Here is a 22,521-nt window from a genome sequence, read left to right on the forward strand (position 1 = left end):
TGGGGCTTCTTATTGGCTGTAGTTTTTCATAGTCAGACATTCCCGAAAAATGGCCGCATTTTATTTTTCATCACGTCACAAGAATTCAGAAATGCATTTGGATAAATTACGGTTGAAGAAAGAGATGTGGAATGAATGGAAGAATGTTAATGGCTAATAATAATAAATTAAATCATGAATTCGGACGTTTGCGACCCTTAAGAAGACACTAGAGAACGAATTGCGGGTTGCGTCACGGCAAGCAATTGAGCGTACTAACCAGGAAAGCGCAATTTTTTCAAACGTACTAACCAAATTCTTTTACCTGTATTTTGTTCGGATGGTACCGGGACCGAGGGAAATCGCCGTACTAAGGAGGAAAACGTACTAAGGAGGAACGTACTAACCAAGTTCCACTGTATTTATAATTTATTTAACACAATTTTATTTAGATTTCCTAAATTCTTCAGGTCACTTGGATTTGTGATGACTTGATGGGTTGATGGGTGTGTTACACTGGATCTAAGGAAGTTTCAGGGCCAAATGCAATACTGTTTATGGGCTTTAAGTTAAAGCTTATATATTGACATTGTCTGTAGTCATTTGGAAATCAAAAATATTAATAATTTGTGAAGGTTTAAAAAATACAATAGCCTTGGATACTTAAAAAAATTTCTCATTTCTTCATTACATCTGGTTAAGGAACTATAAATTACTGATACATGCAATGGATCACAACATGTTTTAGGTATAGTTATTTTGTTGTGATGGAAAATATGTGAACAGATTTGTTCTTAATCTTCACAGAAAATAATAGTTTTTATCGAATCTAGAATCTTAACTTGCTAACCACAGAAAAATTGCCTTCCTTTACATTTTAAAATTTTTCCCAAAACTGAGGTCTCAAAATTGGGGGGGGGGGGGGACTATATTCGGGGGGGGACTATATTCGGAGATATACGGTAATTTCTTTCGAAAATATGCAGAAAATGTAAATAAAAGTTAGAAAAACAAGAACTCCGTTGGCTATCAAGTGAAACTTCCTCTTGGCGTTTAATTTGACATTCCACTTATTATGTCCACTATAAATAAAAAGACATATCAAGAAGCATAACAAAATGTAATTGTTGAACCCGCATTCTGGATACCTTTTAATTTTTACACCAAAATTTGACATTCGGCAGGTGACATTCATGACCGCGTATATTTCGTGTGTTATTCAAAAAAGTCAAAAGACAAATGGAATTTGGTATTTCGTGCAATATCGTTGCTGAAGGTGTACAGGAAATAAACAGCACTCAAACGAAAAAACCACAATTAGAAAGAAGATCTTACGAGTTTTATTGATAGTTATTTGATTTTGTCTAGTCAACTTTTTTGTAAACCTCTCCAATGAAGGCTTTCTTCTTCTCTTGATGAAGGAGCCTATAGTTGGCAGTCTCTCTCTCAAATAAATCACCTAGATTAGAGTCAACTACCAACAATTCCCTTCATTGTATACGTTCGTATTGTTTGCATATACTACCATTTGAATCAATTGAATGTTGGGATGCGCAGTAAACATCGGGGGAATTTTAAAAAACTACAGACCAACGCCCGAAAGTCAGAATTTAGCGTACGGAAGTCAAGTAAAAGGTGTCACTTTTGAACGTATGAAAGTCGAGTGCACGAAAGTCGAGGACTGCCTGTACTCACACTATTTATCCATTGCATCTTCTTCATTCTTCTATATCACCAAATTTAGAAAGCATTTTTCAACCTTGATATCTCCGCTGCTGTCATCACCCAAGCTTTCCGACCATTAAGAAGCATGCTCCAAGTATAAGTCTTAATAAATTGCTTTTTACTTCAAGGCTTATATTTTCAACAGACACCTCTTTTTGAGGACTACCCTCTTTGTTTGGGCTATTACCTTCCTGTTTCATCTATCGTTGGTCACTGGGCAACCCAATTAGCTGAACTCCTTCATGTGTATGTGTGGTTTCCTAGTGTCAGATTTGTCTTTGCCTATTCTCTACTACTATCAACCAATGCTTTTGTTTTCATTGCTTTGATTTTCAGTTTTAATCTAGTCATTATGTTTTCCATTATTAAAAGAATTTTCTTCTGTTCTCTGTCTCTCCTAAGACTTCTATGTCATCGACAAATAACAATATTACCCTCAAAAAGTCCTACAAAGTGTCACCATCTAACCTTGAGTTGCTTTGAGAAGCATTGCAGCCGACTTATTTGTGGGTATTTTCACTTTATTTTCAGGTATGAGGATGGTTATCAATACCAGAATATCTTTGGGCCATTGGTCAAACTGGAGGCTGATTATGACAAGAAGCTGAAGGAGTCGCAGACGCAGGACAACATTGAAGTCCGGTGGGATGTTGGATTGAACAAGAAGACTATTTCTTACTTCACCCTTGCCAAAACTGATGGAGGTAGGTTAATACCATTTGATCCGTAGCTTAAAATTTTTCTGATTTGGGTATTCCATCAGTTAGATATGCACTCAACATATTCCATTTTGGATCAAAGTTTGCCCTGCTTGGAAAGATCAACTCTATAACTACTGGAATTCCTTCGGGTAATATATCAGCCATAGGGTATAATAATATTGTTCACTGGCTTAATCATATTTATCATTGGAATAATTTTTAATTTTTAATAGCCTTAAGCTGAACTTTTACCTGGCTTGTTTTGCAGATATGAAGCTAATGCATGGAGATGAATTAAGGCTGCGGTATTTAGGTGAAATGCACAAGCCGTGGTCTGGTGTTGGACACGTGATTAAGATTCCAGACAACTTTGGTGAGGAAGTCGGCATTGAGCTTAAGAACAACTGTGGAGCCCCTACAGAGTGCACATCCAACTTTGTTTTGGATTTCATCTGGAAGAGCACCTCATTTGACAGGTACAATTTTGTTCCACTCTTAGTAGCCCTGTTAATTGAGTAACTGTGGAGTTAATTTCAACCTTTATGGAATTGGCCTTGGATTAAAATCATTTATTGTGCCATTGTAGCCAGCATTTTTCATCAAAATATGTGCACATCAGAGCATGAGGAAGCTTCAAATTTGGAAAAAGGAAGGATTTTTACATACATTTGTCATCATGAGTCGACAATCGGAACTTTAGTTTGATGCAGATCTCCTGTTAGCCTTTTCATAGTGACATATTTATTCTCTTTTACATCCTTAACTACCCCTCCTATATAACTCATTTCGGGCTGCCCTTTGCCCTTCTTTCTGTCCACTTGTCATTCGATGATTGTTTCATAAAGCCAACATCAGTTCAGAAAATGACAATAATCATAGCCTTTTGTGTAAAAGCAACCACTCAACATATGTTATCATTCAATTAGCATGTTTCCTCATTCTCACTTAAGCCATTAGTGGTCTTGTCTTATTAAAGCTGACCATTGTTTTCATCTTCTTGTGCAGGATGCAGCTGGCACTGAAGAAGTTTGCTGTTGATGACACATCCGTCTCGGGATACATCTACCACCGTCTCCTCGGACATGAAGTGGAGGAGGTGCTGTTCAGGTGTCACTTGCCCAAGCACTTCTCGGCTCCCAACCTCCCGGATCTCAACCGCTCGCAGGTGAATATTCTTCTTCCGTTACCAGTCTGGGTACCAGCCAAAAGGCGATCTATATGGCTATTCTAGCTCATTTTTGTTTTTCTTTTGGGACTTAATGTCAAAGTCACATAAAATATGTTACTTCAATCATTCTGAACATGTGATGAAGATACCAGGGTTCATACCATTCAGGGAAGTAACAGAAATGTCATTGACATTAGATCATGATCAGGGAGGAACTCAAGAGATGCAGAAGAAAAGAGAAATTGTGGTTGAACCTGTGGAGCATTTTTGCATTTGGGTGGCAAAGTGGCCATTTTGTTGCTGTCTTGGCTGGGCAACTTGGGGTTGTCACAACTTGGTGATACATGGCTTTATTACTGCTACTTATGGCTCCTTGGTTTTTGCATGAAAAAGGTAGTTGAATAGACTATCAGGATCGTGATAGTGATGTGTCTCTTCAAGTATGAAGGCAATCAAAAGTCAGGGATTAAGTTGTGTGAGGAGTTGAGAAAAAGTCAGGGAGGACCAAAGCTGTGAATTTGTATGCACAGCCTTGCTATATGATGCTGGTTAATTGTCTTATGGCTAGAGGTCCATGAAAGTGGTTTTATTTTTTGCTAAAATTCGTTTTAAAACCATGTGATTTCGGTGTTATAGAAAATCTTGGCGGTGTTATTATAATTTTCCCCACATTTATAGGCGTTTTATTATTTTATGGTACACATTTCATGATACTTATACTTTTATTAAGCATTTTACATAACACTGAACCCAATTTCAATCGTACAAAATTTCTGATAAAACTTAAGTGATAGAAATGGTTCAACTTATATTGGTTCAAGGTATACAAATGGTTCAAGTATGTAGTCTTGGTGAATACAATTGGCAAATGGCAAATTCCCGCTACCTCATATGTACTTTGAGAGCCATTCCAGAATTTTTGGATTGTCAAGTTTCTCTACACTAAATAAAGCCTTTAAAAATGCTTCTGTAGTAGCAAAAACAAGCTCCTCCTTTGCTTTCTTTGACTGAGTGACTGTGTGTTCAAATGATAGCTGTCGTTTTGTGGGTCCCCTTTCTTTCGCACGTTTGTGTGTATAGCTACTGATGTGCTTTAACAAATTGTCATATCTTTCAAATTAAAATCTTTTATCACAAACTTTGCACATTAAAACTCTGTCTTTCACATAAAATCCTTCTCAGCTGAATTCACTTGCCCTGGTATGAACAGTATCTCTAGCTTTTGGCATTTTAAAATTCGTATCCTTCGTTTGATATTTAAAGCTCCAGCTTTAAACTTCCACTTTAAAAAGCCACTATAAAAAAAACAGTCCAACCGCAAAACACACCTATCACAATGGTGTTTTCTAACCAAGTTCTGGGTAGCTACGATATAACCATAGTACTGTATAACTTACAAATTGGCTGAAATGTTTCATGTTGTGGGTTCCCTTTCGATGCACCTCACTCAGGTGTTGAGGGAAGGTAGGACAGCAGCTAGATACAACACAATCGCTTAGTTTTGATTACAGCTGTTGCCAATCGGTCAGGAATGGCAGTGAAAGAAGCACACATAACAAAACAAAATCGGATTCAAAGAAACTTTAAAAATGATTTCCCATTTATCGATCCTGAAACATCTAGAATGAGACGCTTCCTCACCTAAAGAATTAGATATTAGATTTGGCCAATGTCGAAATGATTTTTTTTGCATTATAGCTCAGTGGAGAACCGAAGATCCGACGTCTGCTAATAAGGAGAACCCCCTCTCCTCCTATCCTTTCTGTTCCTTCCCTCTCTTCCCCCAGCTGCTAGCGCTTCGTGCTTTCAAATAACCATACGCGTCTATGGATGTCTTTAAACGAATCGAATCTCGCAGTTGACAGCACGGTGCCGTTGACGGCCGTCGTGGTCACCATGGCCTCCATTTCAATCCGGCACGGCGGTGCACCGTCTACGGCGTGAAATACAGGCAGTGCTACATTTAGGCCGCTTTCTGACGAAACGACTTTTTGCTGGCTGCTGTTCACGTCACGACGCCGTGAAATTCAGGCCGCTTTCAGATGAGATGACCCTCTGCCACGCTGTGGGCCGTTCCGTGAACGGGGGCCTGGTCCCAGCCAGTGGCCGTGTTTAAGTCAATGAAATTGTTACATTAGACCTACACTCAAGGTTTTCCTGCAACAAGTTATCCAATAACGCTGTCTAATGCGTCGCGGTGAGTCACCAGAATTACTGCTCGGCATTGACGCGTACCGGGTGTGTGAGCTTAATTTTCACCTATTTCGCGGCCGCGTTAAATTTCTTTCCGCAGATTTTTAATTCATAATATCTAATTCTTCAGGTGAGAAAGCGCCTCATTCTAAATATTTCAGGACTGATACTTGGGAATCGAGGAGAGAGACTGTGATAAATTACACGGCAAATTCTGGAGGAGAAATCACTATAGTGCGCGATATTAAGCGGGTGCGTTATGTGCGAGACTAAACGAGCCAATTGACCTTGGAATGGTAATGAAATAGAGAAAATGAGCGTCGGCAGCGTTAAACAATGAAGGCTTTAATAGATTATGAGTCATTAGACGTGATTTTTTCGCTAATCCACCTAAAATCGCAAAAAACGCAAAATTTCGTTTTTATTTACCGATTTCGTGTTATATCGCGTCTCGTGGCTTTTATGAATGTGGTGGGGAAACAAATGCTGTCAATCTTGTAGGGTGTCTGGTGACCGGGAAAACTGTGAGTAATAAAAATCATGCGTGAACTTTTAGTCCCTGAATTTATGCATGAATATTTCATGAATTTATGCTCCAACCTGGAATTTCAAAATCTTTTATTTCAAATAAAATTTTGCCCGTTCAACATCCATTTTGTTTAACCCTTAAACTGTGGGAACAGTTTTATACGTATTGTATGCTGACTGCAGAAAAATGTTTTTAAACGTTTGACCATCGCTCGACTACCTTCTCCAGTTTCCCAGCACTTTTATTTCTACCTGGTTAGAGCCCAAATGCACTTTTCTACACTGTAGGGATCACAGTTTCAGCTTAGCTCTCCCTAACCATCCCAAAAATACAAAACATGTCTTGAGGTGCCGAGTGAGAAGTTCATAAGTTAAGTGTAAAATGTTTACTAAAAGTTGTAGGTCATTCAATTAGAGATGTAAAATAATTCATGAATGTAATATTATTTAAAAGTATCGATGTAATTTTAGGTTTTAAATCCTTATTTATCACAGTAATTAACCTGGAATTTTGTAAAATTTCCCTAGATATCATGGAATTATGCATGATTTTTTTCTGGTTTGATTGGCTGGACACCCTGTCTGAGCTGTATGTTGGCCTGAGGATCAGTTTTCTAATCAGAGCGATTTGTCATTCAGGTGTATGCGGTGAAGCACGCTTTGCAGAGGCCACTTTCGCTCATCCAAGGTCCTCCTGGAACTGGGAAAACTGTGACGTCAGCCACGATAGTGTATCAGCTTGTGAAACAAACTGGAGGTGGTCCCGTACTCGTTTGCGCCCCGTCAAACATTGCTGTTGACCAGCTCACTGAGAAGATACACAGAACCGGGTTGAAGGTGGTCCGCCTGTGTGCAAAGTCTCGGGAAGCCATCGATTCTCCAGTCTCATTTTTGGCTCTTCACAATCAAATCCGTAGCATTGATAGGTGAGTACAGTATTTTGAGAAAACCTATACATCATGTGAATGCTCCATTGTTGAAAATGATACTGTGGTGTAGATTTTCCTCCTGCTCTTGAAATGTTTTTTCAACCACTTAAGAACTGGACTTTTGTCCATTAATAAAACTTTTGGCTTAACCTCCATCTTGTGGCTTAAAAGCCAATGTGCCTTCCCCTCTGCAGGGGACCTCTTCAGGACTCATGCAATGCAAACTTCAGGACACTATAGTCAACAAGAAATTTTGACTTGTGAGCCAGTAGAAGCAAGTTAATGCAAAAGTTTTATTAATGGACAACATATGGACCACGAAAGTTTTAACTTCATGAGCTAACACTGCCAAAATGTTATCAGTAAAAAATTTTTGGCTCTAATTTATTTTTTTGACATCTTGGCTTTAACCCTAGGGCTGCGGCAGTTCTCGATTTTTGCTGCAAGCCAGTTCAGTAGATACTTCCTTTGCATGAGGCACCCCCCGCCACGAGGGCTGGTCTGTTAGAGTTAAGCCCCTTAGTGATCAATGTTGGTGGTTGTTATCGGGAATTGCTGCATAGGTAACATTTTCTTACTCAACGTTTCTCTCCTCCTACTGGGAGCGTTTTCAAGAGAGTGGGAGGGAAACCGTTCTCGTCCCGAGCTTATATAGGTTTCGTTAACCCATTGTTGACCCGATTTTGAATTTTCACGGAAGGTGATAGCCTTTGGTCATTATATTGGGCCAGGAACCCTCTCCATATGCGGCTGAGGTTATATCCATCCTCCCTAGTGAAGTTGTTTGGCCTTTTCGCTATCTCGACGGATTCGCGTACATAAGATGCGGATGATATTCTTCTGTCTTTGCCAATACCTGTGTAGCCTTAAACATTATAGATAGTGATCCTTTTTGTGAGGGAGAGTGCCCAGGTGTAAGGTACCTGGGTAACAATTAAAATTTTGGGTAAATGCCGCAGTCAGCGTGCAAAACGTATAAAAACATTCCTGCACTCTTAGGGTTGAATTAAGGAAATAATTTTCAGTCAACACTTTCATTGATCAGATTGATTTTAACGTACTTGAATGCTAAAGTAGTATGACATTTGCACAAAGGTTATGTTTAATTTTTCAGTCGATGCAATTTTTTGAGTTTTGGACGAGGAAGCTATAACTTTACCCACTACTCTTTATAGGTGGGTGAGGACAGCAGTGCTCTTGTGCCATCATCATTGTATTCTTCGTATATTTCTACTTACATCCCTAGGGAATTAAAGTAAAACCTCTTTACATAATAAACCTCCATACTTCATACCACCCCTTCGGTCCAGTCAGATTTACATGTAAATTTATAGGCAAACCTCTTTGTAGTGAACCTCTTTATCTCGTAAAACCTCCACTTATCATACGAAGGAGACACCCCGGAGACGGCCATACTACCTCCGCAAATTGTACCGAGACAACTAGAGACCATTAATGCAGCTGTGATTACGTACATGGAATGAAATTTTCAGTGATAAATGTTTCTCCCTTATTTTTTTTTCTTATACTCCTTTAATATGCTGTAATTTTCACGTTAACCATTAGTTATGGCCATTTTGTTCCACATGAGAGCATACCTAACAGTAGATAAGAAAAAAAGGTGTCCAACTCTCCTAATCATTTTAAGTGACTGTTGAATTAAGAGAGATCACATCGTTTTCTCTCGAATCATGGTAAAAATTATGCGATAGCACTCGCTTTGTGTAATTATTTAATAATAAATACATGTTCACTAATGCATGCATGTTCGTTGAAACACATTAATATAATGGTTTAAAAGATTAGTGCCTTTCATTTTCGAAGGATATGAAAAAATGGTGCCTATCATTGAAACCTCAATGAACCTCCATACATCAAATTGTCCAAATTTTGGTCCCTTCCATTATGATGTAAAGAGGTTTTACTGCATTAGGATTTAGAGATCCCTATTCAGCTTTACAGTTGCTAGTTGGACATGCTTCTAGTAAATTGTTTGTGTGATTTATGCAGCCAATCTTCATTATTCCAGCAATACTGAGCTCCAGAAGCTGCAGCAACTGAAGGACGAAACAGGCGAGCTTTCGTCTGTGGATGAGAAGCGCTATCGGCTGCTGAAGAAGGCGGCCGAGAAAGAGCTGTTGGAAGCGGCAGACGTGATCTGCTGCACTTGCGTGGGTGCTGGCGACCCTCGCCTCGCTCGCCTCAAGTTCTCATCGATTCTCATTGACGAGAGCATGCAGTCGACGGAGCCGGAGTGTATGGTGCCTGTGGTGCTAGGTGCCAAGCAGGTAAGAGAGCCACTTGCTATATATACTCTGTTCATTTTATCTCTGCGGGTGAGCTGGTGTGGCCAAAGCAAGTGGAGATGAGGGGAGGGAAAGTTTCTCGACATGTGACTTTCCCTCGGCCAATCAGCAAACAGTAGGCATGGCCTCAGTGAGTCGCTCTCAGACCTCCGCCGAGTGAACATCGTGAATCTGCTCGTGGAGCAGTGTTGCCAAACCTCACGCGTTCTCCTTGCATGTGACTAAGTATTCCTTCTACCAACGGTGCTTCATTCAGCGCGGTAGCTGACAGTGTCATGGGCTTCTGCAAAAGGATTATCCCCAATGGCTTCCAAATGAGTAGGTATATTGTCTCGGTGCCGGGGCCAAAATACCTGTGGCCACCTATGACTCGCACATTTTCAGTGACAGAGTAAGGCGGCTATGTACATTTGGCAATGTTATGTTTGCTCCTCTCTCTTGGTACTACCCCTCTCCTATCAGAGAAGCCATCTGAGAGTGTCCGGGCTCTCACGAAAGCTCACCTGCAGTTATAGTGTGAATAGACTATAGTAGGTGAATCAGATGGCATGAGGAGTTGTAACTTAGCCTTGTAAAAATGGTGGAATGATTGTGTATTTATTTTAAATGATAGAAGACATTTTTGAATGCATTATATCTTACTCACTCACTGCTTAAGCCCGAATGTTGGTGTGGATAGGTTGGGATAATGTTCATCCCATTCTAAGCCTCAATTTTGTGAGTGCAATCTAGGTTTTGATGTTACTTGTCTGCATCATCAGGTGCAGACAGGAAGGGAATCAGATGCAATAATTTCACTATGCAAAATCCATGAATTGGTTGCTGAGATATTGGAAGTTTTTTTATCGTTTTAGTATGTCACTTAATTCATAACGCTGAATAGAAATATTATGAGTCTTAGTAAATGACATTAAACTTGGACCCTTTCTTTTTGCTTGCTATGTCAAGGTGGCCGTCCTACTGGAAGTCGTAGATTATCAGGCTAGATGAAAGATAAGTCTTAAAATTGTATTTGTTGCAAAAGTCGGACGGTGATATTTGATCATATTGATACTTCACTGATAGCCATTTCTTTACATGGTCATGCAATCACTGAGTTAACGTAGTCCAATTTCAAGCCTCACTTGCTCTGAAATGCTGCTTCCTCCTTAAATTTCATGCAATATATTTGCCTCTATTGTCAGTGTTCTTTTAACCAGTTGATTCTTTGTAATTGTGGATATCTATTTCATGAATTGATTTATGAGATTTTTGCTAAATGGTGAATCTTTTTTTGGGGTTGTGTATTATTATGAAAAATGAATACTATCAAAATGTTAGGATGATTTTGAAAGCGCTGACAGTGGTAATTTAGGAAATTCTAGTTTATCATTTAAACAGCCATTCTGGACTCATCTTCTCCAATCTTGGATGTTTTTCCTCTACTGCATGCAATAGGGTCATAGATTTTCAGGCAAACTCATTGCAATAATTCTTCTCGGGTTCTCCTCAGTGTCCGGTTTCCCGTGGCTGAGGTTTGCTCATATTCCTTGATGACAATGTGTGGTTCAAGCATCAAAATGTTGGCCATGGACTGGTTGGGGACCTGAGAAGAATTCTTGCACCTCTACGTCATGTTTTTATTGTTTTCTATGGATTTTGTTCATGGTGCTATGTACGAATGCATCTCATTTTCGGGTGCAGTAAAATGACATTCGATGAGGGGATGTATCTTTAATTCTTCTCTGATTTCTCTCTGCAGCTCATTCTGGTTGGTGACCACTGCCAGCTGGGTCCTGTTGTCATGTGCAAGAAGGCTGCCAGGGCTGGTCTCTCGCAGTCTCTGTTTGAGCGTCTGGTTGTGCTCGGCATCAGGCCGTTCCGTCTTGAGGTGCAGTACCGCATGCACCCTGAACTCTCTCGCTTCCCCTCGAACTTCTTTTATGAGGGTTCTCTGCAAAATGGAGTCTGTTCTGGTAAGGATGCAATTTCATCTTTTGAGATTTCTTGATGGTAATCTTGTTTTCGATGTCTTAACTCGAAAATAATTAAGCTAATTATTTGTTTACTCCAAGCCATGTCAATCCCCTTTAGAAATGAATCTTTTTTGTTGTTATTAATTTTATTGTATTTGTTAGCATTTCAAAAGGGGAAAGAACTTTCGCCTGTGTGGTGGCAATGTTGTTGGATGTTAACTGTGAATTAATTTATTTTTCTGCAGACGAGAGGAGGTTGAAGGGAATCGACTTCCCGTGGCCCCAGCCGGAGAAACCCATGTTTTTCTACGTGACACAGGGGCAGGAAGAAATTGCTGGCTCTGGTACTTCATATTTGAATCGTACAGAGGCTGCAAATGTGGAGAAGCTGACCACTCGTTTTCTGAGATGTGGAGTCAAACCAGAGCAAATAGGCATCATCACGCCATACGAAGGGCAGCGAGCCTACTTGGTATGTCTCCTATTGAGGAATGTTTGTTCTCTTTTTCTTGTATTTGCCGTTAGGGAGAATGTTTCTTGATAGGTGACTGGATGCCTTCCTCTATTTATTTACCTATTCACGAATCTATGAATGCTTGAATTCTTTAAATGGGTAGAAAAATTAATGCAGAAATATTATTTGTTTCGAGATTTGGAGTAAAGCTCACATTAGTGGTTCGTCAAATGAAATAAGACTATAATTTAAGCATATTTAGGTAAGGAATTCAGTTTGAATTAATGATATCCACAAAGGATGAAGTTTGCCACTAAACAAATATCTGGCTTAGCTAGGATTCGAACCCCGATTACCCGAAAGCTGGTAGGGTGAGTTATAGGAACTTCAAGATGGGTTTTTACTGAACAAAGTGTTGATGTCACAGGTCCACTTTGTGGCACACATGTGAAGGTGGTGGTGCTTACTAAGCCACTGTCAGAGAGAAAAAGAATTTTGTCATTATTTGGCGACAATGAATTGTTTCATGCATTCACTGGAGTAGTATGATATTAACAAAAGATTTAGAATCTATGCAGTGTAGTTAAAATGCATAAATGATTAGATTTTAAATTTCATCCTACCTTATAAATTTCATCATTGCTATCCTCTTTAGTCACTGCCCTCTGTAACATAATTGTCAGAACTCTAATCTACATTCCAGCCTAGCCAAACAATTCATTCACTTGCACCCAAATTTTTAAAAATTCAGCACTTCTGCTCATCAAATATTCCTTAGTGTAATTCTAAGATGAATAATACTTTTGCCTAATTGAACGTAGCCTGGCTTCTTAATTTGTCCTGTCAGCATAGTTTCATGAGCTGTACTTGCCATCCATTCAAAGTGCAACAGTTGTGAAGATACCAGGATGACTGTACACTGATGGGCAGTGTTGCATTCATTCCTCTTGAAATGGTTACCTGATTGGTCTATTGTATTTGACCTCAGAATGATAAAATTTTAACGATAACTTTTTTGGTGAGGAGTTTGCCTCCTAATTTTATGTTCGTAATTTCATCACCCTTGTTATTATCACATGTTTTTGGCTATTGTTCTAAGGTTTGTGTTGGTGTTTTTTACCTTGTGTTTTTTAAAGTACATGTTTAGGCTTTGGATTCAAGTTTTATCTCATGTAAAAATGTCAAATATTAAATTTTCTCAATTGACAGACAACCTTGTTTTTTTTCCAGCCTTCAGTTATCCTGGGTTAACCAGGGTAACTATATTCCAGAATCAAAAGAAATGTATTCAATATTTGAAAATATTAAGCTACGGTGTAAATCCATCAGGTTTTTGGTTACACCGCTAACATTATTTTAAATGTAATTGGCATTGTATACCTTGGTGATATGGCTTGTATCCAGAAATATTAATAAAGATGAGTTCATGCTGTTTAATATTCAATTAAAGTTGTTCAAGTAATGGACTTAAATATCGTATTTTTTATCTTGGCAATGGTATCCATGGTAATCTTTCATTCTCACTGTTAATGGTCAATATTTTATCCATGTTCAGGTCCAGTACATGCAGTACCAAGGGTCGTTACATGCAAAGCTCTACCAAGAGATTGAAGTAGCCAGTGTGGATGCATTTCAGGGGCGGGAGAAGGACATCATCATTATGTCTTGTGTGAGGTCGAACGAGCACCAAGGCATTGGTTTCCTGAATGACCCAAGGCGACTCAACGTCGCCCTGACCAGGGCAAAGTATGGAATAATCATTGTGGGAAACCCAAAAGTCCTGTCTAAGGTAAGGATGCTACTTGGTTGCTCATGATCCTTGAATACCTGCTGGAATTGCAGCAGTTTAGTAAATTTTGTTAAGTGGCATGTGAATATATATTTTTCTTCTTCATTTTCAAACAAATGTCTTTGAAGTAACTGCCTTGGTGTTTTTCAGAGGGTCATTTTGTGGATATAATCTTTCTTTAATAAATTATGGGCTTAAAAAAAATCCATTTGTACCCTCTCTCCTCCCGGGATCACCATTATAGGCTTTTAAAATTCCCTTAGATCATGCTTTCTTCCCCCTTGATTTAAGTATATCCCATTGCGATAGATCTTTTTATTCTGGCCCTCCTTTTAAAATTTCCCATCTCCAATGTGGAGGAGTAGTAGCTGTAGTAATTCATTCTTGTATGACATGCTTCTAACAACTTGATCATATCTTTGAGTCGTTCCATCGCCAAGTAAGTTCTAATTAGTTGGTGTTTGCAGCAACCTCTTTGGAACCACCTGCTCAACTTCTACAAGGAGCAGAAGGTGCTTGTTGAGGGTCCCTTGACTAACCTGAAGGAATCAGTCATCCAATTTGCCAAGCCCAAGAAGCTGGTGAATGCAGCCAATCCAGGCACGCATTTCATGTCGACGACTGTGTTTGACGCGCGGGAGGCGATGGTTCCGGGCAGCGTGTATGACCGAACGGGCCACATGAACGGGGGCAACAACAGTGGAGGCGGAGTGTCCCTCACCGCCTCTGCCAGCCCCTACTTCCCTCGTCAAGGTAAAATGCTGCTGCCAATTCTGCATTGTTCAAACAGTGGGCTTGCTTGATAAAATTTATTTTTCCCCTGCTGATATGAGTTGGAACAGTAAGGTCTGAAGATTATGTTTATTAATTGGAAAGCATCTGGATACCCATTCCAGCCCAGAAAGTTGTGTTCAAAATTCATGATTGTGGAATTAAACTTATAAATGATGCAGTTACAGCATTATCGCAAAACTTTGCTTCCGATTGTAAAACTCTTTCATTTTTCTCCACAAGTCTGATTGTGGAGTTAGATTTTTGCAATTAATGCCAACCCATTTTAATTATATCAACTACAAGATTTTAGCATTCTTCATCATCTTCTGAGGTGGAATCTTTTTGTCGCAAAAGAGTCTAAGGAATTTCATTTGATCCTTATCCATGTGAATGTTTACAGGTGCGAATCCCTTGGACCCATATAGCAGAACGCATGATCCAATCAGCTACATATCACCGGAGAGGGCTCAAGCAGCTATGACCAACATTCCTGTTCCAGTTGGAATGTTCATGAACATGGCTCATGTTCCTCCAAGGTTCTACAACCAGCACCAACAAGCTCTGCAAGGTACTTAGGAATTTTATTGTTCATTCTGTCCACCTCATGCTACTCCTTAGATGTTTGCCACCATTTTTTCATGAGGGTTTTAGGGTGTGTGAGTAGTCAATATTGGATGAATCTAACAGTGATGAAAGAATGGGGAACTTGCATGAATTTTTTTTATTTCACAGGCGGACAGAAAATTATTTTCTGAATACAACAAAGAAAACCGCATGTTTATCTGAGTTTTCCTTCGCGAGATATTTAATGATAAATATTACGAATTTTAAAGCGCGGGAAAAACTACCTCACCCCCCAAGCCACTGCCGACGAAGCCTCGATGACGTCAAAGGTGCCTAAACACCACGCGAAGCTATTGTTGTGATTGTTTGTAATACAGTAAAACCTCTCTTAAACGAAACTCAAGGGACCGAAATTTTGCCGTTTCGTTGATCGGGAGTTCGTTCCCCGGAGGCGATGCGCACGTTGCATCATTCTAGGGGCTCGGAAATTGAAGCAAGTCTGCATGCGTTATCTTCATTCTACCTTCGCATACTTCAAAACAGTGCTTATTTTTTCAGCTGCAATGCAAATCGCGGGCAATAGACCACATTTAGGAAGCCTCAGTTCGTATTATTCAATCGTTTCGCGTGCTTTTTCATCGGTTTTCAAAAATGTATGCAACGTAGCGGTGAGTGCGAGGCCATCCCTTTATTCTCAATATTTGAAATAGAGTACATGTATTCGCGAAGTTTACACTGAAAAATTAAGAATTCGATAGATTTGACCATTACTAATATAAAGTTAAAGTAACAGCGCCAATTATAGCTTCATCATGAAATTAAGATCGCTCTACCATAACGGCGCGAGTGCGACTTTCGTCGACCCATTAAAGCTCAGTGGGTGGCAGCATTTCTTTATAGTAGTCGAATCCAGAATACTCCATAGCAATATTTGCGGTCGCGGGCTTCGTAAATAATTCATTGTACTAGCATCATTTCCATCGCATTCCGGATAGACAACTGCCGATAAGAAAACATCTTGAAAGGCCCTATGCAGGAGTTCTCGAAGTAAAATACGTCACGATTTTGAAAAATGAGTTTTCGAGAAATTAAAAAATGAGTTTTCGAGAAATTAAATTCTGCAACCCTCAGTTCGCTGGCTTCGCGGATTACGAAATCTGAGTCTATTCTAGTGAACTCATCAAACGACCCTTCAATATTCATGACTTTTGAGAGACCCTGCCAGGATTCACGGCTTTCGTCATCACTCTCCATCGCGTGGTCGCAGTTGACTGCAAACCGGATTGACAACTCCCGATAAGAAAACAGCTTGGAAGGCCTCATGCAGGAGTTCTTGAAGTAAAATAAGTCACGATAATGATGCTGTTGACTGCAAACCCGGTTTTTGCAAAATAACTAAATATGGTGGCAGGTGCGACACGCTTCCAAGCTTTGCAAAGCCCTTGCATTACCTGCAAAATGGTCCTCATCAATTTCGCCGATCCCTTACATCCATTCGACAAACCAAAAACTCCACTAAAATCCGACGGTAATGCCGCAGAAATGACCCCTCGGTCGAGAGGTCGCAACTTAGCTATTGCAGTTGGGGGGAAGAAAATAACACGCACATTTTTTATTGTTAGTCCTATGTTTGGGCCCGTGCAGCGATCGAGGAAGAAATCTACTTTCCCCATGAGTGCATCAACTCCCGCTGAATTAATCCCGCTGTCATTCATGGATTTTTGCTGCTACCACAGGGGTGAGGCATCACCATTGGCCCAGTCTAAATATGGCATGTTTAGACTGTGTCGTCTTCTTCATGCAACAATTGACGGGCGTCGCAAACCTTTTTCTCAGGAGAAAATCAACACCGCTTCACATCACGTTAGGACATCGCTACAATCGCCGACAGACAGAGACTGACCTTTAGTATAAAGCACTCAATTCAAGTAACGTCTAGATCAATGGGAAATGTTGGCTTTCGTGTCTTAAGTGCGAATATTTTTTATCCAAGATTGCGGCAAATGCAAAAGTTTCTCCTATTTTTTAGATGATGTTGAAATAAACAATGTGAATGAAACAAGAGTAACTACTGAGTCATATATTAAAGATAGTTAAGAGATGCAAATTTTGGCTTTCATCTTCTAGCGCGCGCACATTGTATCTTCCGTAATTTAGTTAAATTTTAAAGAAGTTATCCAAGATGGCGGCGAGTGAAAAAAAATGCTTCTCGGAATTTACGCTTTGTAATTCTGTAAAGTATCTTAAACAACCGTCAAAAGAATGCGATCGAAGTACATAGCTCTAGATATCATATCTTTGAGCGTGTAAATATTGGGACATTGAGTTATTTACGAAAGTCAGCATTAACATTTTTCGCAATTCGCCGCGAGTTGGGGTCGGCGGAAACACACGACGGAAGGCTATGGTTACGGTTAATAATGACGATTCTGATTGGCTTATTCAGGGGAAGTCTCTGATTTGCCCTCCAACGCTACGAATATTAAATTATTCATATGAAAATAAAAATTTAACCGGAAAAATTGGTTATTAGGAGGTGAATTTCACTCGATCGCGCCGAAATTTCATTTCGTTGATCGGGAGTTTTCGTAAAAGAGGAGTTCGTTCATCGGGGTTTTTCACTAATGTGTTTACATAGGCAATTGGCCGGACCAATAGCATTTGTTCGTTGAACGGAGTTCTTCGTTTAGCGGGAGTTCGTTAAGGTGAGGTTTTACTGTAGTTGCCAGCAGTTGTGAGAGCTTCGTTTGTTAGACGTGTTGATTATTTTATATTTAAAGATAAATATCCGACGATAGAGGCTTGGAAGCCCTCATATTTTGCATTATTTATAATATTAATATCTGAGTACGGGCATAAAATATAAAACTGGTGCAGTTAAACCAAAAATTATATAATACCTAAATAACATCGTTGTAGGAGTCTGAGCCACGGCCTTGGAAGGGGGATACGTTAGTTGTAAGTTGATGTTATCGACGGTATATCATTCATTTAAGTATGCAATTAGAACGATTTTGATGTTTACTGATGTCCGCTTAGCTTTTATATACAATAACTTCATCCGTTTATTCGTAGGTACCGGAGAATTCGTCGTTTAGGACTGTCTGTGCTTGTATTATGGGGTGAATTCCAGTCAATGCAACTTTTGCTCGCTGATTGGAGATCTCTAGGAACATTTTTGTGCCAAAATAGTGTTATTTTCAACGTGACATCTCCCGTTAAGCTACTGCTAATAATCACAGTGCCAGTGGTTGAAATGCACAAAGTTTGACAAGGTTGAAAAATATTGGCCAAGAGTTATCAGTGTTCCATCGTGATTGAATTGTAAAAAGTGCTATTACGCTATCGATAAATGTCTAACAGTAGTGTAAAAGTTGTCAGTGGCGTGCTAATCTCCGTTGTCACCGTAGATATGACATTTCACGATCACGCTATTGAAATAAAAACTGTGTGTGAAGTTTGTTATTCCATTATTTCAACGAATAGTAGTGAGAAATGTCACCTGTGTCACTTGTGTGGGCTAATTTAAGGGTGAATCAGTGAATAAATAGTTGTATTCATCATAACGAGTTCTGTTATTGTAAGTTGTATGTGATGAATATAAGAATGTGACAGTGACATCCAGTTTTTGATAAGAGTATTTGCCTATTTCCCGCTATATTTTTATGGTATATGCTAGTATATTGTTTATGGATTTACCTATATTATTGAAATAGGTTGTAGCTTGTGTGTCTGTTGGCAGCGGAACCGATCGCGATATCACATGTGGATTGTGTGCAGACTGTTTTGCTGTGAATTCGTACCGTAGGACGGATAGGACTACCTTCTCCGCTAATCGGGCGTTGCCAAATTCAACAGCACAGCTTACGATCGTTATCCTCCAGTATTACAAGTTTCTTTTACAACTCGATTTGCCGCCAACGTATAGCAATAATTTGTCTTAGCAAATTCCATGAGGGTCATGGCATCAATTTTTGGTGTCCTAAAAAAAGGCTGGTGTCCTAACATCCCATGCCACACGCCTTATAGGCGGCTTGCGGGGCATTATGTAGACGTAGATGAATTTCAGGTGTACTATTCGAACGAGTGGCAACGTTATCATCCATTTTTCTGATAACTAAAACACACGAAGTGAAACGCTTGTACTTCATCATCCCGATGCCGCGTTATTAATATCCCAAGTAATAATCTAGGCACAATAGCAATAGGAAAACTTGCCCAGGAATAACAGAACAAAATAAAGTGATGATGAGCGGCTAAATACTCCCTCAAAACAAATTTTACACCAAGCGCTCAGCGTATTTTCCAACTCCCTGCGGTTGTTTAGGCACCTATGACGTCACGCCTGGCCTCGGCAACGCTCGGGTGTCTTCGCGCAGTGGTCGGCTCAGAGAAATTTTTCTCGATTTTAAATGCAATTTTTTTATTTCTTTTGATGTTGAATGGAGAAACTGAAGGTATTTTTGCGAGCTAATGTATCCATTTGACCTATTCAAAATAGTTTTCAGAGCAATCTACGACCCATGCAAGTTCCTCATTAGCAAAGCGGGGTCATACTTTACCAGCTCCCTTCCCTTCAATTCTGTCCGTAGCTCAAGGAAGAGTAAGTAAAAGAAGAATTATAGTTATAAGACACAGTTATGAAAAATTACCGTGGCTCTAGGGTGTTCATTAAAAAATTGATGCGTATTGGACATCATCTATCATTCTTAAGAACTAATCGTGAACTGCTTTATGCACATATTTAAAAGGAATTGAGTAGTTTCATAGTGTGAGTTTTTCCGTGATGCACCACCAGTTGCATCGGCCCATTCCAAATAATTTAATTTCTTGTTTTTCCATTAATTGTTCATGTGTGTGTGCTGCTGAAGATCCTCAGAAATTCCCCTTCTCCTCCCAAGATCCAGCTTCAGTATTTGTTGAGTAGTTTTCGGAGTGCAATTGAGTCTTATTCTTAGAAATGTGTATTTCTTATGGTCCATTAATTTAGTGCGGTGATTTTTGACAATTTTTGTATCCCCGTTTCTCCCCTTAGTGAGATCGTGTGATATTGCTCCACCTCCTCCCCTCCTTCCTCTAATCTCACGTGATATAGTTCAAAATGCATATTTTTAGTGTAAATATGTTGATCTATCCTTCATTGTGTTGGATTGGAAGATTGGTTAAGACTAGTACTTACATTACTAAGAAATCAATTTTTCACCGTTTCTTTTGGTAAAAAATTAGGTGATACGAGCCAGGACCCAGGTCCCATTCCTCCAAGTGAGATTGGTTGAGAATTGGCTTGAACCCCCTCCCCTAAATGCCTCGCGTAATATACGGATGCCCCCTTGTTAAGAAAGGCATGATGTCTAAATGCTGTGACCTTCCCTTATTAATTGCTGTCATAGTTGTTTGGTGATATAATTTTCTGTTTGGATTGGTTTGCAGCACGACAGAATCAGAGGAACAAGGCAGCCAATCGCAGCAAAACGAAGAACATCCGCACGGCTGCCAAGAGTGGTGCTGGCCAGCTGAATCAAGGACTAAATAGCCAGGACGCCACGCAGCCCTACAGCCAAGGTGTGCCTCTCACTCAGGGGATGTCACAGGTACGTTTCTGTTATTAACTCCCGGCCATCTACAAGTGAATCATGTTGAGGAGGAGAAAAATTATTCAACCACTTCTTCAAAATCGGTTGTTATCGATATTGGGTTAAATTAAAGAGCATGACTAGATACAGTAGACTCTCGTTATTACGAAGTTCACGGGACCGAAAAACAGGAGGTTCGTAATAACAAAGTCCGTATGAACGTTCCTTTTAGGAATCGTCGAAAAAAAAAACCGTACATGATAAACGCGATTAAATTACGCGGAAATATATATTAACAGGAGAATTCGTTTCAGTTTCTCAGTAGAAGAATGCGGCATGACGTAATTGAGAGTTGATATCTCCCCGAATACAGTAAGTTGAATGTACACACTAGATGCATTACATGACCTTGTTCCTAAGTTGATAAACCCACGGACTGGCCGCCGAGAGTTGTCCTATGACAGGCAGAATGGTCTAGGTCGGGGCAGCGTTGCCAGGTAAGAAAGGTAAATGCCTTTATAGGGCTCCGTGAAGAAAGCAGCCGGAAGGGATGATGAGCGTGAAGGACCCAGAGGGAGAATAACTTGTTTTGGGGATGCGAAGAAAGGGCTTGTTTTGGTGGATCAGGCTTATTTCGGTGCTCTTTATGCATTTGAAAACATTGCATTTGTGATATGACAAGGTGATTGTATGAGGTGCGTTTGGGGGACAGTGATTGGCTGTAAACTGTGCTGGTGCTGGGCTTATCTGCCCCTCCTATTGTGCCATCATCAGACAACTCTCGCTGGCCGGACTGTATGCAAAACATCGAGAAGTATCGTTATCCTGCAGAATGCATCTCTTCATAACAGTTGTGCGCTAACTCACGATTGTGGTAAACTGATCTAGCTGGGCGTGCAATGCAGCCGGAACGGAAAAAAATTGCTCTCCGCAGCAAGGATCAAAGGGCGAAACGCTGAACAGTTCCTAACTTCACACCAGATTCAATGATGCTTTGTTCAGATTATGCCCAGAGCACGATTTCCTCTATGCCACACCACGTAGCAATGGCCAAATCAAAAGGCGCCAAATTCAAAATTTGAAATTTTTGAATGATGGTATCTCTGAAAGTTCGTAAATCGAATGTGCGTAGGAAGATGACAAACTGTACGTCCAATTTACGAGTGGTTATCAGTATGACTCCACAGGAATCAAACTTATTATATGATGTTTCGTACACTGAAGAAAGAACCATGATTGATGCTCTTCATAGTATGCAAGAAGAACTTAAACGAGGCACGATTATTAAAACTAGGCGTAGTGTATATCCACCTAAATGCCATTGCTTATTCATGGGACTTCATAATAAAGTTCATTTTATAACCGCTGGGACTGGGGCTGAGGTTCATTACTGTGTAAAAACAAAAATTTCGTAATAACGTTTCTTTTCCTATAGCTTGGATAGGCCATTTTGTCGGGACCAACGATTTGCTTTGTAATAATGGGAACTTCGTAATAACATTGTTCGTATTAACGAGAGTCTACTGTAACAGGATTTTTTCATGTTGGCGATTTTCTTGCTGAATTTATTAGAATATTATTTAAATAACTTTTGCCTACCACTGGTTTGATTTTTTTTTTTTTTTTAATGTTCCCTAGCATTGGATTTGGTTTTTGTGTCATAGAAGATCACTAAATATTTTTGAGGCTTTTAAACATTGAGTTAGTCTGTAAAGAAAACAATATTATAATTATTTGAAAAATTAAGGTGAAAAGACTATCATGGACAGAGGGTGTCTGTAAATGGTATGAATTATAATTCATCCTTTAAAAATAACTTCCCTGTTAAAAGGGTAATTGACTTATTATGTAATGTTTGTGCTCTATAATCTACCTATGCTTAT

At 39.6% G+C, this 22,521-nt stretch overlaps 1 protein-coding gene across 1 annotated transcript in view; it reads left to right on the forward strand.

Annotated features, from left to right (window-relative positions):
- The window catches only part of LOC124167374 (regulator of nonsense transcripts 1), a 42,120-nt gene that overhangs the window by 15,137 nt on the left and 4,462 nt on the right, over positions 1 to 22,521 (forward strand). Inside the window, exons 6-16 of the mRNA XM_046545392.1 lie at positions 2,236 to 2,408; positions 2,674 to 2,881; positions 3,411 to 3,570; positions 6,934 to 7,220; positions 9,253 to 9,511; positions 11,271 to 11,484; positions 11,730 to 11,956; positions 13,494 to 13,727; positions 14,195 to 14,480; positions 14,902 to 15,069; positions 20,496 to 20,656. Of these exons, the coding sequence (XP_046401348.1) occupies positions 2,236 to 2,408; positions 2,674 to 2,881; positions 3,411 to 3,570; positions 6,934 to 7,220; positions 9,253 to 9,511; positions 11,271 to 11,484; positions 11,730 to 11,956; positions 13,494 to 13,727; positions 14,195 to 14,480; positions 14,902 to 15,069; positions 20,496 to 20,656 (2,377 nt within the window). The remainder of the gene's footprint in view (positions 1 to 2,235; positions 2,409 to 2,673; positions 2,882 to 3,410; positions 3,571 to 6,933; positions 7,221 to 9,252; positions 9,512 to 11,270; positions 11,485 to 11,729; positions 11,957 to 13,493; positions 13,728 to 14,194; positions 14,481 to 14,901; positions 15,070 to 20,495; positions 20,657 to 22,521) is intronic.

This window comes from Ischnura elegans, chromosome 10, assembly GCF_921293095.1.
Source record: "Ischnura elegans chromosome 10, ioIscEleg1.1, whole genome shotgun sequence".
NCBI lineage: Eukaryota > Metazoa > Arthropoda > Insecta > Odonata > Coenagrionidae > Ischnura > Ischnura elegans.